The 12,500-nt window shown below is 43.0% G+C and overlaps 2 protein-coding genes across 3 annotated transcripts in view; both read right to left on the bottom strand.

Moving 5' to 3' along the window:
• The window catches only part of LOC135107539 (cyclic AMP-dependent transcription factor ATF-6 alpha-like), a 39,981-nt gene extending 35,998 nt beyond the window's left edge, over window positions 1–3,983 (bottom strand). The window contains exon 1 of one of the 2 annotated variants that reach the window (XM_064017515.1): window positions 3,674–3,983. In XM_064017515.1, the coding sequence (XP_063873585.1) occupies window positions 3,674–3,788 (115 nt within the window). In that variant the 5' untranslated portion in view covers window positions 3,789–3,983. The remainder of the gene's footprint in view (window positions 1–3,673) is intronic. The other variant, XM_064017519.1, reaches the window with a different exon arrangement.
• A 1,030-nt stretch (window positions 3,984–5,013) lies between these two features.
• Window positions 5,014–9,570, bottom strand: LOC135107246 (mucin-22-like). The gene is made up of 3 exons (XM_064016906.1): window positions 9,556–9,570; window positions 6,512–8,045; window positions 5,014–6,467 (listed from the first exon to the last, which is right to left on the bottom strand). Exons 1-3 carry the CDS (start codon window positions 9,568–9,570, stop codon window positions 5,014–5,016), a joined length of 3,003 nt encoding a protein of 1,000 aa, XP_063872976.1.
• Window positions 9,571–12,500: the final 2,930 nt, after the last annotated feature.

The following is a 12,500-nucleotide window of genomic DNA, read 5'->3' as shown; positions in this document are numbered from 1 at the left end:
TACTACTGCTGCTGCTGCTGCTGCTGCTACTGCTGCTGCTGCTGCTGTTATTACTTCTACTACTACTACTTCTACTACTACCAGCATCACCACCACCACCACCAGCACACCTGCACCTGCACCGTAACTACTAGCATCACCACCATCCGCTTCGACAAGGTCACGGAGATATCGCTAAGCTCTGGGACACACACACACACACACACACACACACACACACACACACACACACACACCAGATGACGGTTTTCCGCTGGAGGCACACACACACACACACACACACACACACACGATATAAAAATGAACAAGGTGGCTCTCTCTCTCTCTCTCTCTCTCTCTCTCTCTCTCTCCTCTCTCTCTCTCTCTCTCTCTCTCTCTCTCATTATATTCGTCCTTGGATCTTCTTTTCTTTCTTTGCTTTCCTTAGCACGCAAGCTTTGAGTTTCTTTGTCTCCTTTGTGTACATTTATAGCCTGCCCCCCCACCCCCTCTCTCTCTCTCTCTCTCTCTCTCTCTCTCTCTCTCTCTCTCTCTCTCTCTCTCTCTCGAAGGCCAGAGAAGAAAATCTGTCCATTAGCAAAAAGGAACAAAATCATAATGCAACTTGTAATCTTTCTTATCTTTCTTATCTCCCTCACTCCCTGTCTTCTCTCTATTTACGTTCCTACCTCAAGTGTCTTAGCATTCTCTCTCTCTCTCTCTCTCTCTCTCTCTCTCTCTCTCTCTCATCTCTCTCTCCTCTCTCTCTCTCTCTCTCTCTCTCTCTCTCTCTTATGTATTTCCTTTCCTGTCATGTTGCCTCTTTCTCCACGAACTTGTTCTTTCCTCACATTCTCCGATTCCTTGCTCCAATACCTTCCTCTCACTCTCTGGATTCACAGTAATTACTCCTCCCTCCTTGCCCTCTCTCGCTCTCTCCTAGGCCCTCTCCCTCCCGACTCACTAATGCTAGCTAAGTGTACGTGTTCCAGCACTTTTTGACTTATCCAGCCATTCGAAAGATATTTATTTCTTATGTAATCATGTACTACACCTGCGTAATAGGAAATTCTCTCTCTCTCTCTCTCTCTCTCTCTCTCTCTCTCTCCTCTCTCTCTCTCCTCTCTCTCTCCTCTCTCTCTCTGCATCGAGGTGACCTAACAAAGAAACACCGTAATACAAGATGATTAACATACAATACACATGGATATACAGTGCCATACACCCAAACAACACGTACTTTCACACACACACACACACACACACACACACACTCACACACACACACACACACACACAACGTCAAACAAATATTCAGGGTCTCTTGGTTTTTTCTTTCGCAATAATATTTACTCATTAACTAAAAAAATATAAGACTTTTCCTACTGACGTGAATTTTTTATTTATTTATTTATCTTATTTTATTTATTCATTATTTTTCTTTTACAAAAGACAAGTTTATTTTGTCAATAGTGGATCACTTCAAGACCGGTATCCTTTCTCACTCCCTTCTAACACGATAAGAAAAAGAAAAAAATATTTATGCTAACAATCCACAATAAAAATAAATAACTATAAAATATATTATTTATTTTGTCTCTCCTGCTAACTAAACCGCTTATACTCCATCTCTTTTCCTCATCTTCATAACTCCCCAGCTCTCCTCTTTTCCTCATCTTCACTAACGTTTCTCTTTTCCTCATCTTTTTACTAGCTCTTAACAACCCTCTTTTCTTCATCTTCACTAACTCTAACAACCCAGCTCTCCTTTCTTTCTCATCTTCATTTTACTTTCATGTATCATCTTCACAAGAGAAACCACTTCCCCGTTGTCCATTTTTAACCATCTCACTAACGTACTCATATCATGAGCAAGTTTCGCATCAGCAATTCTCTCCTGTGATCACTGATTTTTTTTTTCCCACAGTTTATACGTATAAGTGCATTCAAAGACGGAACACTTCCCCTCTTACATATAATAAATTTATGCGTGTCGGCGGGCAACGCCTGTCTTCTTACATACAAATTACTTGTCATTGCTTCTCATTCAGTATTACAGTGACTATTGCAAGTGTTGTCAACCATACAATAGAGCACGATAGTTGAATGTCCTATCACCTTCACTGGAACCTGGTAATGTTTGTGGGATTGCTTCTAGTTGCCTGGTGTCCCTCTCATCCCCTCTTTCTCCTCAGACTAGTGCTCTTGTCGGATTGTCCCCTCCTCCACCAAACTCTTCAGTGGTCCGTCTGCAGCTTATCACGTACCCCATTTTTTTTTATTTATTTTTTTTTTCTGGGCTGATAATTATAATTGTTATACTTCTCAGACGTACGTACTCTTATTACTTCACTGCTCTCACTCTCTCGTTCGAAAAGGCCAGATGTAACCAAAGAGTTAAAAGGGACACATGCCTAAAATTTCCCTGCTTCAAAATTCTCCTGATAATAAAACTGAGGCAATTCTTTAAACGCCGAATTCTAACAGAAATGCCAATGTCACAATACATTAAATTTCTCTCAACCACAGAATTCAAAATGCCAATGTCCTACAGTGACCGCTTTCATTCACTAAATCTGGATGAGGGTGCCAGGTAGCACAACCTTTATCGATCTTCTGTACTGCAACTGCTACTGCACCCACAAGCCCGAAGGTAGCTTTCGCTTTTAACCACTCCTGATTTGTTAGCATATACAAAATCTCAGTCAAGAAAGTTTGCAAAGAAGCAGAGGAACGTATAGACAATAAACAGCAAGCAAAAGCTCTCTCAGGCAGAATGGATTTATTTCTCGCCGTAGAGAGAGGAAAAAAAAAGTGAAATCTCCCTGCCCGCCAACACACGAACAGGTCTGCTAGAGTGGGTACCGGCGAAGGAATACTGACACAGTGACCATGCTCCCAGCCTGTCTGTTTACCATACATTCGTGTCGGGAACGAAATCCAAACCACACAACAATTCATGTGATGTTAACATGCATGGATAACCGACACGTAAAGTCCACTACTTAAGTCACAATACATGGTTGCTATGCCAGCGAGTAATATACAGCATACTATTTTTAACCACTCCACACGCAATCTTTGACTTAACCCACACCCCATGAATGAGATAGACGGCGAGCTGTACGCATGGCGACACAACAACTCGTGCGACAAGGCTGCACACACAGACACAGGAAATAATAGGAAAAAAAAGGAGCACTGGAGCGGGTGGGAGTAGGGAAGGGGAGGGGGGTAGAGCGTGACCGTGCTGCCACACAAACACCACGTCAACACTCAAACGCCCGGCATGGTATACCCCGCCCCTCGCATCACACTGACATCCAACTGACAGATTACGTCGCCATGGTGATTAATCCTTAGCTAAGACTTATCTACTTATGCCACATCTAATGAAATTCTAGGTGTCGGAGGGCAGCGTACGAGCCAGCTGGTACGTGAAGGCAAGGCAAAGCACGGCGAGGCAAGGCATGGCACCAGCGAATCGACCAGAAAATGCTTACTAGGATCAACCTTTCCTCTTACTCGTGTTCTTCCTGAAGCTCGTATAGTATTTGGGGATAAGGCAGCATGACTCATGATACACTGAGATGGAGTGGTGCTTGTAAGGGATGGATACGGGCTGTGGGGGGACATCCTCATGCTGTGAAGGAGGCAGCATGTGGGAGGAAAATCGACCTCTCTGGACACTTACCCGACGCGATGCAGTGGTTACCGAACAGTTCCTCCCGCAGCAGGTTCGTCTCCATGTCTGTCATCATCTCCATGGTTATATCAAAGTCACAATCTGGCTCGCTTTTGACGTACATGTTGGCTGGGAATGGGGTGGGAGTCTTCCGGCGTGAAAAGCAGGAACGACGCAACCCTGCTCAACGTGCGTCAGCTGTGGTACTGTCAGAAGTGGCGGCGGTGCCTCCACCTGTGGGCGGCGTCGCGAGGCTCAGTAGCCGTAAAGAAAGTGGGTTTCAGGAGGAACTGATATATTTCTCGTTCACACTTTATAATTGATCCGCCAGTAGTATTTTAAATATAAGAAAATAAGGAAAGTTACAAAAAGCCAGTAAGTCTACACGTGACAGTCCACTAAATAATTTTATTCATCATTGTATCTAATCAATCTCTGGAAGCCAAATTAAATAATTTACTCTGAATGTCAGTAAACATTTCAGCAACCGAGATTATTTCATAAATATTTATCCATGTATTTAAGTACATAGATAATTACTAATGAACACTTGTTCCACGTTCTCAAAATCGATTCATATTCGTGTGTACCTAATATGCGTACTTGCTATTGAAGAGAAAACTGCCTTGTGGTGAAGAGGCTTACTTATTTCAACGATCAGTGGAGCCAGACTAGACGGGTATAACGATGCTGAGCATGTCTATCGTGAGAAAACAAACCAAATGGGTTTCTCCATAACATCTGAAGTCAGAAAAGCAGTGAACGGGCCTCTGAACCATTTAGGGGTTTTCTTGAAATGGAAACATAGAGGCTGATAATGATGATGGATCTGTCTACTGATCTTCACTTTAAAAGGAAAAAAAAAAAAATCTGTGACAAACTGCCATTGTAAAGCTATTCATTTGACTCGCTGGGGATATTTCTTTATTGTCTTCATAATATTTCATATACAAATTCCTTCTAAATATTTACAATTTCTGTAACTTGAAAAATGTCCCCATTCTATATCCCTTTCTCTAGTGTACGTACAGTTCAAAATAATAGCTATAAAACATGAGTTTGCTCCTGTCTTCATGCATAATTAATTTACATGACAACAAAAACGTGTGTGTGTCGCTGGCGAGTCCCAGAAAGATTTTTTTTTCCACTGAATGATACAGTTCAGCAACAACGTATAAATACATTTACAAAAAAATCTTGAAATCCACGATGTCAGTACATGTGTAGATGTATCGTAAGTTCGAATGTCTTCTGTATCCACACTACATACAGCACATCACTATCTATGGATATAACAGTCCTGCACTATACTAGCGACTGACTCAACCACTGCACAGTTATGGGGCTTGCTACTGCCTGACGGGAACAGCAACAAGTCTGTAAACGAAAGTCTGGCCGTCGAAGCCTTGCCTTGCCAACTCTACGGCGTCAATACTGTCTAAGTTTTCGTTGGTGATGAAGAGAGAACCGGAGATGAGGTCATCGGTGAGTGCTGCAGGAAAAGAGCGTGCTGCAGTGGACATATGTAGCACCGAAGATTTTTCATCTGCAGATGAGGAGGCAGAGGAGGACGAGGTAGCCAAGGAAGAAGACGAAGGAGAAGTATCATTTTTGAAGGAAAGCTCTCTTTGACTTTGGCCGGAGCGAGATGATCCTTGGGTGTGGTCACTGGGTGAAGAGGAGCCGTGATGGCCGTTAGAGGACGTTTGACTAAAGCCCGGTCCCAAGGATCCAATTTCTTGAGGCTCATCAGCAGGATGGCTGCTGAACCCTGATAATTGGGCACTCCTTGTAGGTGACTTAGAATTAAGAGGCCTCGAGGAACGGCGTTGCTCATCAATACTGCTCGAGCTACGGTACACGGCGGTACTATTTGTCTGAAGGGAAAACTTTGGAGATGAAGGTGCTCCTTGGCTAGCGGGAGGAGACCGATGAGACTTACTGTTAAAGGCTCCAGAATTCTTAGTACTTGACCAGAGAGAGGCAGATGAGCCTGATGATCCAGTGATAAAAGGAGTATCCAATATAGTGGAAATATCCTGAATCTTTGGGGCACTGCTATTTAAGGTGAAGTCCATCCGAGTCTGAGAGACAGAGGTTTTACCACCATGTTTCAAGCCTTGCTGACCTTCAGGACGAGAAGTTCCACTGTGGAGTTTAGAGTTTTGCTGAGCTTCAGAGCCAGAGATTCCGCTATGGAGAGCAGAATTTTGTTGACCCTCAGAGTGAGAGGCTCGACTGCCAACGGTGGGGTTTTTCTGAGCCTGAGAGCCAGAGGCTCCACTGTGGATAGTGGAGTTTTTTTCATCTTGAAAGCCAAAGATTTCACTGTGGACCGTGGAGCTTTTCTGAGGCTGAGAGCCAGAGATTTCACCTCGAGCGATAGAGCTTTTCTGAGCTTGGGAGCCAGAGATTTCACCTCGAGTGATAGAGCTTTCCTGAGACTGAGAGCCAGAAATTTCACCTCGAGTTATAAAGCTTTCCTGAGACTGAGAGCCAGAGACTATACCTCGAGTTATGGAGCTTTCCTGAGACTGAAAACCAGAGATTTCACCTCGAGTGATAGAACTTTTCTGAGCCTGGGAGCCAGAGACTCCACTGCGGGTGTTGGAGCTTTTTTGAGTCTGAGAGACAGAGGTTCCACTACTGACGATGGAGCTTTTATGAGCCTGAGAGCCAGAGCCTTCACTGCGGACGGTGGAGCTTTTTTGAGCCTGAGAACCAGAGGTGCCACTGCGGACGGTGGAGCTTTTTTGAGCCTGAGAACCAGAGGCTCCACTGCGGACGGTGGAGCTTTTTGAGCCTGAGAACCAGAGGTGCCACTGCGGACGATGGAGCTTTTCTGACCCCGAGGTATAGGGTTTTCATTGCCGACAATGGAGCTTTTTTGAGTCTGAGAACCAGAAGTTCCACTGCGGACGGTGGAGCTTTTTAGAGCCTGAGAGCCAGAGGTTCCACTGCGGATGATGGAGCTTTTTTGAGCCTGAGAGCCAGAGGTTCCACTGCGGGCGGTGGAGCTTTTTTGAGCCTGAGAGCCAGAGGTTCCACTGCGGATGATGGAGCTTTTCTGAGCCTGAGAGCCAGAGGTTCCACTGTGGATAATGGAGCTTTTTAGAGCCTGAGATCCAGAGGTTCCACTACGGACGGTGGAGCTTTTTAGAGCCTGTGAGCCAGAGGTTCCACTACGGACGGTGGAGCTTTTTAGAGCCTGAGAGCCAGAGGTTCCACTGCGGTCAGTGGAGGTTTTTTGAACCTGAAAGCCAGAGGTTCCACTGCGGACGGTGGAGCTTTTTTGAGCCTGAGAACCAGAGGCTTCACTACGGATAGTGGAGCTTTTTAGAGCCTGAGAGCCAGAGGCTCCAATGCGAACGGTGGAGCTTTTTAGAGCCTGAGAGGCAGAGGTTTCACTACGGACAGTGGAGCTTTTCTGAGCATGAGGTACAGGGTTTTCACGGGGGATGCTGGAGATTTTTTGAGCCTGAGAGCCAGATGTTTCACTATGGACGGTGGCACTTTTCTGGCCCTGAGAGCTAGATGTTCTGCTGCGGAGGATGAAGTCCCGCTGGCGCTGCTTGGCAGAGGTTCCACTACGAAAGGTGGAGTGCTGCTGTCGTTGGTAGTCAGAGGTCCCACTGCGGACTGCGGGGGCTTGCTGAGCGTTGGAGCCAGAGAATCTTGTGAAGATTTCAGTTCGTTTGTCCCCTGGTGCTCCACTGAATGGCCTGGAGATCTGAGGGACAAAAGCCGGAGGGACCAAGCCCTGAGCCTGCAAGGTGGCGGTGTCTCTGAACCTGTTGGATCCCACAGTGAAATGAGAAGTGAAGGCAGGACGATCTCGCACGTGGCCAGAACCTACACCGTGAAAGACTCTGAATGCGGAGGATGGGCTGGCATGGTTGGTGCCAGGATTTACAAACCTGGAACCAACTCTATGAATTCTGGGAGTTGACACGGTGACTGGAGTAAAGCTCTGAACGGAATCTGCAAGAGGTGGTGCTGAGCTCGTGACAGGCCTCGATTGCTGTTGCTGCAGTGGGTTACCATAGCCCTTTTGAAACTCAACTTTGGCTTGGAAGCCTGAGTGCTTGTCGGCGCGGTAAGTGACGATGCGTAGAATGCCGTCTGGCTGCACCACCGAGTACGATCCCACCACTGCGCCATTCTCAAAGATTTCCTGGTGGCTCTTCTCGTCGCCGGTGTCTTGCGCATTCACATGGTAGCGGTAGTTGAAAGACGACGAACGAGGATTAACTGTTTCCTTGGTAACTTGTCTTGGCAAGACGGAGGTTTCTAAGGAGGAAGGGGTAGTGGAAGATCCCTCGAGAGACGGGAACTGCGGCGCTGAGAGGACAGGAACAGCTGCTGAGATCACCACCAGAATCTGAATCAAATAAAATAAACATGAATAAAACTTACTCCTTTTTACAGTATAGCTTATCAGTAAGAGAGAGAGAGAGAGAGAGAGAGAGAGAGAGAGAGAGAGAGAGAGAGAGAGAGAGAGAGAGAGAGAGAGAGAGAGAGAGAGAGACAGACAGACAGAAACAGACAGACAGACAGACAAGCAGACAGACAGACAGACAAAAAAGGGCGAGGAGAAAGGGACCACGGAAGTATTCTAAGCTGTGTTTGATGCACTTCCAGTCACTTCACTGAGTCCACAGGTGTTCAAGTGATGCAGGTGTCAGACCTTCATACACAAGTGTCTCGGCGAGCGCAGGAAAACAAAATAATTATATTTTTCATCTCTGCGTTAGTCACTTATTTTGCAGTCATACGTAAAAATACGTATAGGCTCTCTCTCTCTCTCTCTCTCTCTCTCTCTCTCTCTCTCTCTCTCTCTCTCTCTCTCTCTCTCTCTCTCTCTCTGCGTGTGTGTGTGTGTGTGTGTGTGTGTGTGTGTGTGTGTCTATCTGTCTATCTGCCGGTATTTATATCTCTCAAGCTATACAATTCATGTTGCAGATCTATTTTCAGTGGAAAATGGAAGCTGTATGAAGCAGGAACCTTGCTGTGAGAAGTAGATGAGAGTGAAGTCACTAGACGAACAAAGAGACGAATCCCCCACTAGTTTTTCATCCCTCTCCTCTGTGACGTGTGCTTAAAGATGCTGAAAGAAATTATAGTGACGAACGCTAGGAATATGAAGCAGAGGTATAAACATAAGGGATAATTACCATTCTGCTCAGAAGGTTTACGTGGCGCTTCTATATCAGTGTTTAAGTAAATAAGTATATATATTTTTTTTTTCACTGCATGTCAAGAAATTTGGCCAAGGACGTAAATGAGAGAGAAATCTATTCAACATGTAGCTTCCAAAAAAGTTAATTGTTGTAATATACTTAAGAGAGTTGAACAATTTAGTGAATGATGAATAGATGAATATGCAATAAAATCATCCACCGTGTCTCAGTTGTAAACCATCCATGTATGGTGCATTGACTGGGAAATGACAGAACAGAAATGAAAAGAAATTAGTCACAGGATATGCAAAGAAGGAAAAATACAAGAATAAGACGCACGCACTTCTGACTGAGGATATATCCACTGCAATGACGTTGTTGATGACAATGGTGGTGGTGGCAGGGTGGTGGTGATGGTGGTGGTGGTGGGTGTAATGTTGCTACATTACAGTACTACTACTACTACTACTACTACTACTACTACTACTACTACTACTATTACTACTACTACTACTACTACTACTACTACTACTACTACTACTACTACTACTACTACTACTACTACTACTACTACCACTATTGCTGCTGCTGCTGCTGCTACAACAACAACAACAACAACAACAACTACTACTACTACTACTACTACTACTACTACTACTACTACTGACAACAACAACAACAACAACAACAACAACAACAACAACAACATACCTTTAGGAACACCATGTTTTCGTCCAGTAAACAGAAACAAGACAGACTGAAACAGGAGGAAGACGAGTAAAATTAACGAGTAGGACGGGCAGGACGAGGAGGATGAAGTGGTGGTGTCTGTGTCTTGGATCGGGAGGAGCTGTCTTTTATACCCCGCTGCTCCCTCCCTGTTTTTCACCTTCCCTTCCCCTCCCACTTTCCTTCCTGCTGTCCGGCCTAACGAGACGGGCCCCTAAAGACACACCCCATGCCCTCCACACCGTTACCTTATTCATCCTAGCTAATATTCTGCCATGTGATAATAATGGTAAATCTAAACCTCAAGATGAAGGTTCCTATGTAATGAAAAATGTATTGGTCTTATCACAACGAAATAATACTTTTATATAATTTGCATATATGGGAGATGAATGCAGCGTTATTTGTAGCCGATTCGCGTGATCTTATGCGTGGAAATCTATAGAATGTTATCATCCATCTCATACAAGTGTCCGAGGAACTCCTTGGTGAAGACAGGTGGCGGTGCCTGCAGAACCTCCAGCACGGTGTGTGGGGAGAGTCCTTGAGTGGCGCTTGCCGATATGGAGGAGACCTTGAGTCTTACAAGGAGTACATATGTGCTGACTGTAACTTATCCAACACACACACACACACACACACACACACACACACACTGCGCGTACTCTGAGATATCTATTACATGTGAATGAAACGGCTGATACAACTTGTACGTGATACAAAAGTCGTGTGTTATGTGCTGGTGAAAAAAAAAAAATCAGTAAAATAGATATGTATATGAAAATAAATAATTAGTATATATATATATATATATATATATATATATATATATATATATATATATATATATATATATATATATATATATATATATATATATATATATATATATATATATATATATATATATATATATATAATTTACCCTCATGGAGAATATTAAGTGAGACGAGGCCTATTGAAACGAAAGAGAAAGTAAAGAGAAAAGGGACAGACAGACCAGTCTCATTTTCCCTTCCATATCGAATTTCGTGTTCCGAAAGGTGCAGGAGGGAAGGAACGAAGAGATATGAAATGTGTAGCAGCAACAACTGCAGCAATAGTAACAGTTGAATTAACGTAGGCACAGTACATTGAGACCACTTTCCCATTCGGTTACCATCTACAATGAAAGCAAGTAAGACTTGCATTCATTTAGTAAAAGAGGAACTTAGTCTCCCGGTGACACAAACCAACACAACAGCCTTTGATGAAAATAAGCCACAGTTAATAGCCATAACTGCCGCTATAAATGTATAGCAGTGTATATGGTGAGGGAGAAGTAGTACAAGAAAACAAAATAAAGTTTATTATTGTTTCGCTAAATGAACCTCCAAACAAGCAACTAGAACACCAGGCAAACCATCATGCCATTCCTAAACTCTGAAACAGAGTTGGGGCGCGTGACTTATGACGGAAGAAGAGAAGAAAGAGATAAGAAAGAAAGAAATAAAAGACATGGACGGCTTGACAGATGGTAAGGAAGTAAAATTTTTGTTTTGCCTCGCCTTACACCGCCAAATAATTCGACTGTGGCTTTTTGGTGACTGCGAAACAAGCGAAGGTTTGAACTGTGTCTGGTTGATGTTTGTATCTTCATCGCTTTGCACACACACACACACACACACACACACACACACACACACACACAGTTATATTAACACAAATTATATATATATATATATATATATATATATATATATATATATATATATATATATATATATATATATATATATATATATATATATATATATATATATATATATATATATATTTATCATTGTTGTTTTACTATTATTATTATTATTATTATTATTATTATTATTATTGTTATTACAGTAGTAGTAGTAATAGTAGTAGTAGTAACAATCATCAACAGCATTACTATTATTATTACTACCATTACAAAACAAAACAAATAATATAACCCGAGAGCGTCGGCGTCGTCGACTTGTGGGAAATTCGAGACAGTGTTAGTTGTGCCAAATCGGTTTCGTGTGGTAGTTCATTCCCAGACCAATCGTGGTCGTAAGGAGAGCGAAAAGTGGAGGAGGAAGACAAGGAGGAGGAGGAGGAGAAGGAGGAGAAGGAGGAGGCGAAGGAGGAGGAAGAGAAAGAGAAGGAGGAAAAGTGAAGGGCATGTAGTAGACGTATAAGAGAAATGACGTTTGCAGCGAGGTTTAACTTGTCATTAACTAGTGTTAATGACTGTGTTTGTCTATCTATATCTGTCTGCTTATATTATGTTTGTCATTCTCTCTCTCTCTCTCTCTCTCTCTCTCTCTCTCTCTCTCTCTCTCTCTCTCTCTCTCTCTCTCTATTTATCTTAGCTGATATTATTTTTTCTTCATAATTTACAAACATAAAAAATCAAACAAGAATACAAGGGACATTGCAAGAAATCAGTAGGCCCACATCCTTAAGCAATTAATCCTCCCACCAAGAAAGACGTAACTGACAAGGATAACTTATTATAGAAATGTTAGTTACTGATGCTTTCACTATTGAATGGTGCGGGGAAAGTTAATGTGGTCTTTGGTATCAAAAAAAAAAAAAAAAAACTCAACTTCTGCACTAAGAACCAAAACTGAATCTATATTATATTTATTTTTCCCAGTTAGTCTGAATTATCTGGTCTAAGGTTACAATTTTCAGTCTTTTTTTTTTAATTATAGGCGAAAAGCGCATACCTTGCCCCGTATTTCATCAGGAGTAGGGTTCTCATGGATACTTCTCTCACTGATGATGCAAAATCCTCATTAAACTGTCACTGGAGTCATGAAAACATCACCGAAAACCTGAATAACTTCCAGTGGAGCCCGTAAATCCATCACTGGAATCACAATAATGAATAAGCACTTAAAAGTCCAAATAATTTCCATTAG

Source organism: Scylla paramamosain, chromosome 15, assembly GCF_035594125.1.
Source record: "Scylla paramamosain isolate STU-SP2022 chromosome 15, ASM3559412v1, whole genome shotgun sequence".
Classification (NCBI taxonomy): domain Eukaryota; kingdom Metazoa; phylum Arthropoda; class Malacostraca; order Decapoda; family Portunidae; genus Scylla; species Scylla paramamosain.
The sequence above is the reverse complement of the archived record's forward strand: the minus strand, read 5'-3'. Positions and strand labels throughout refer to the sequence as shown.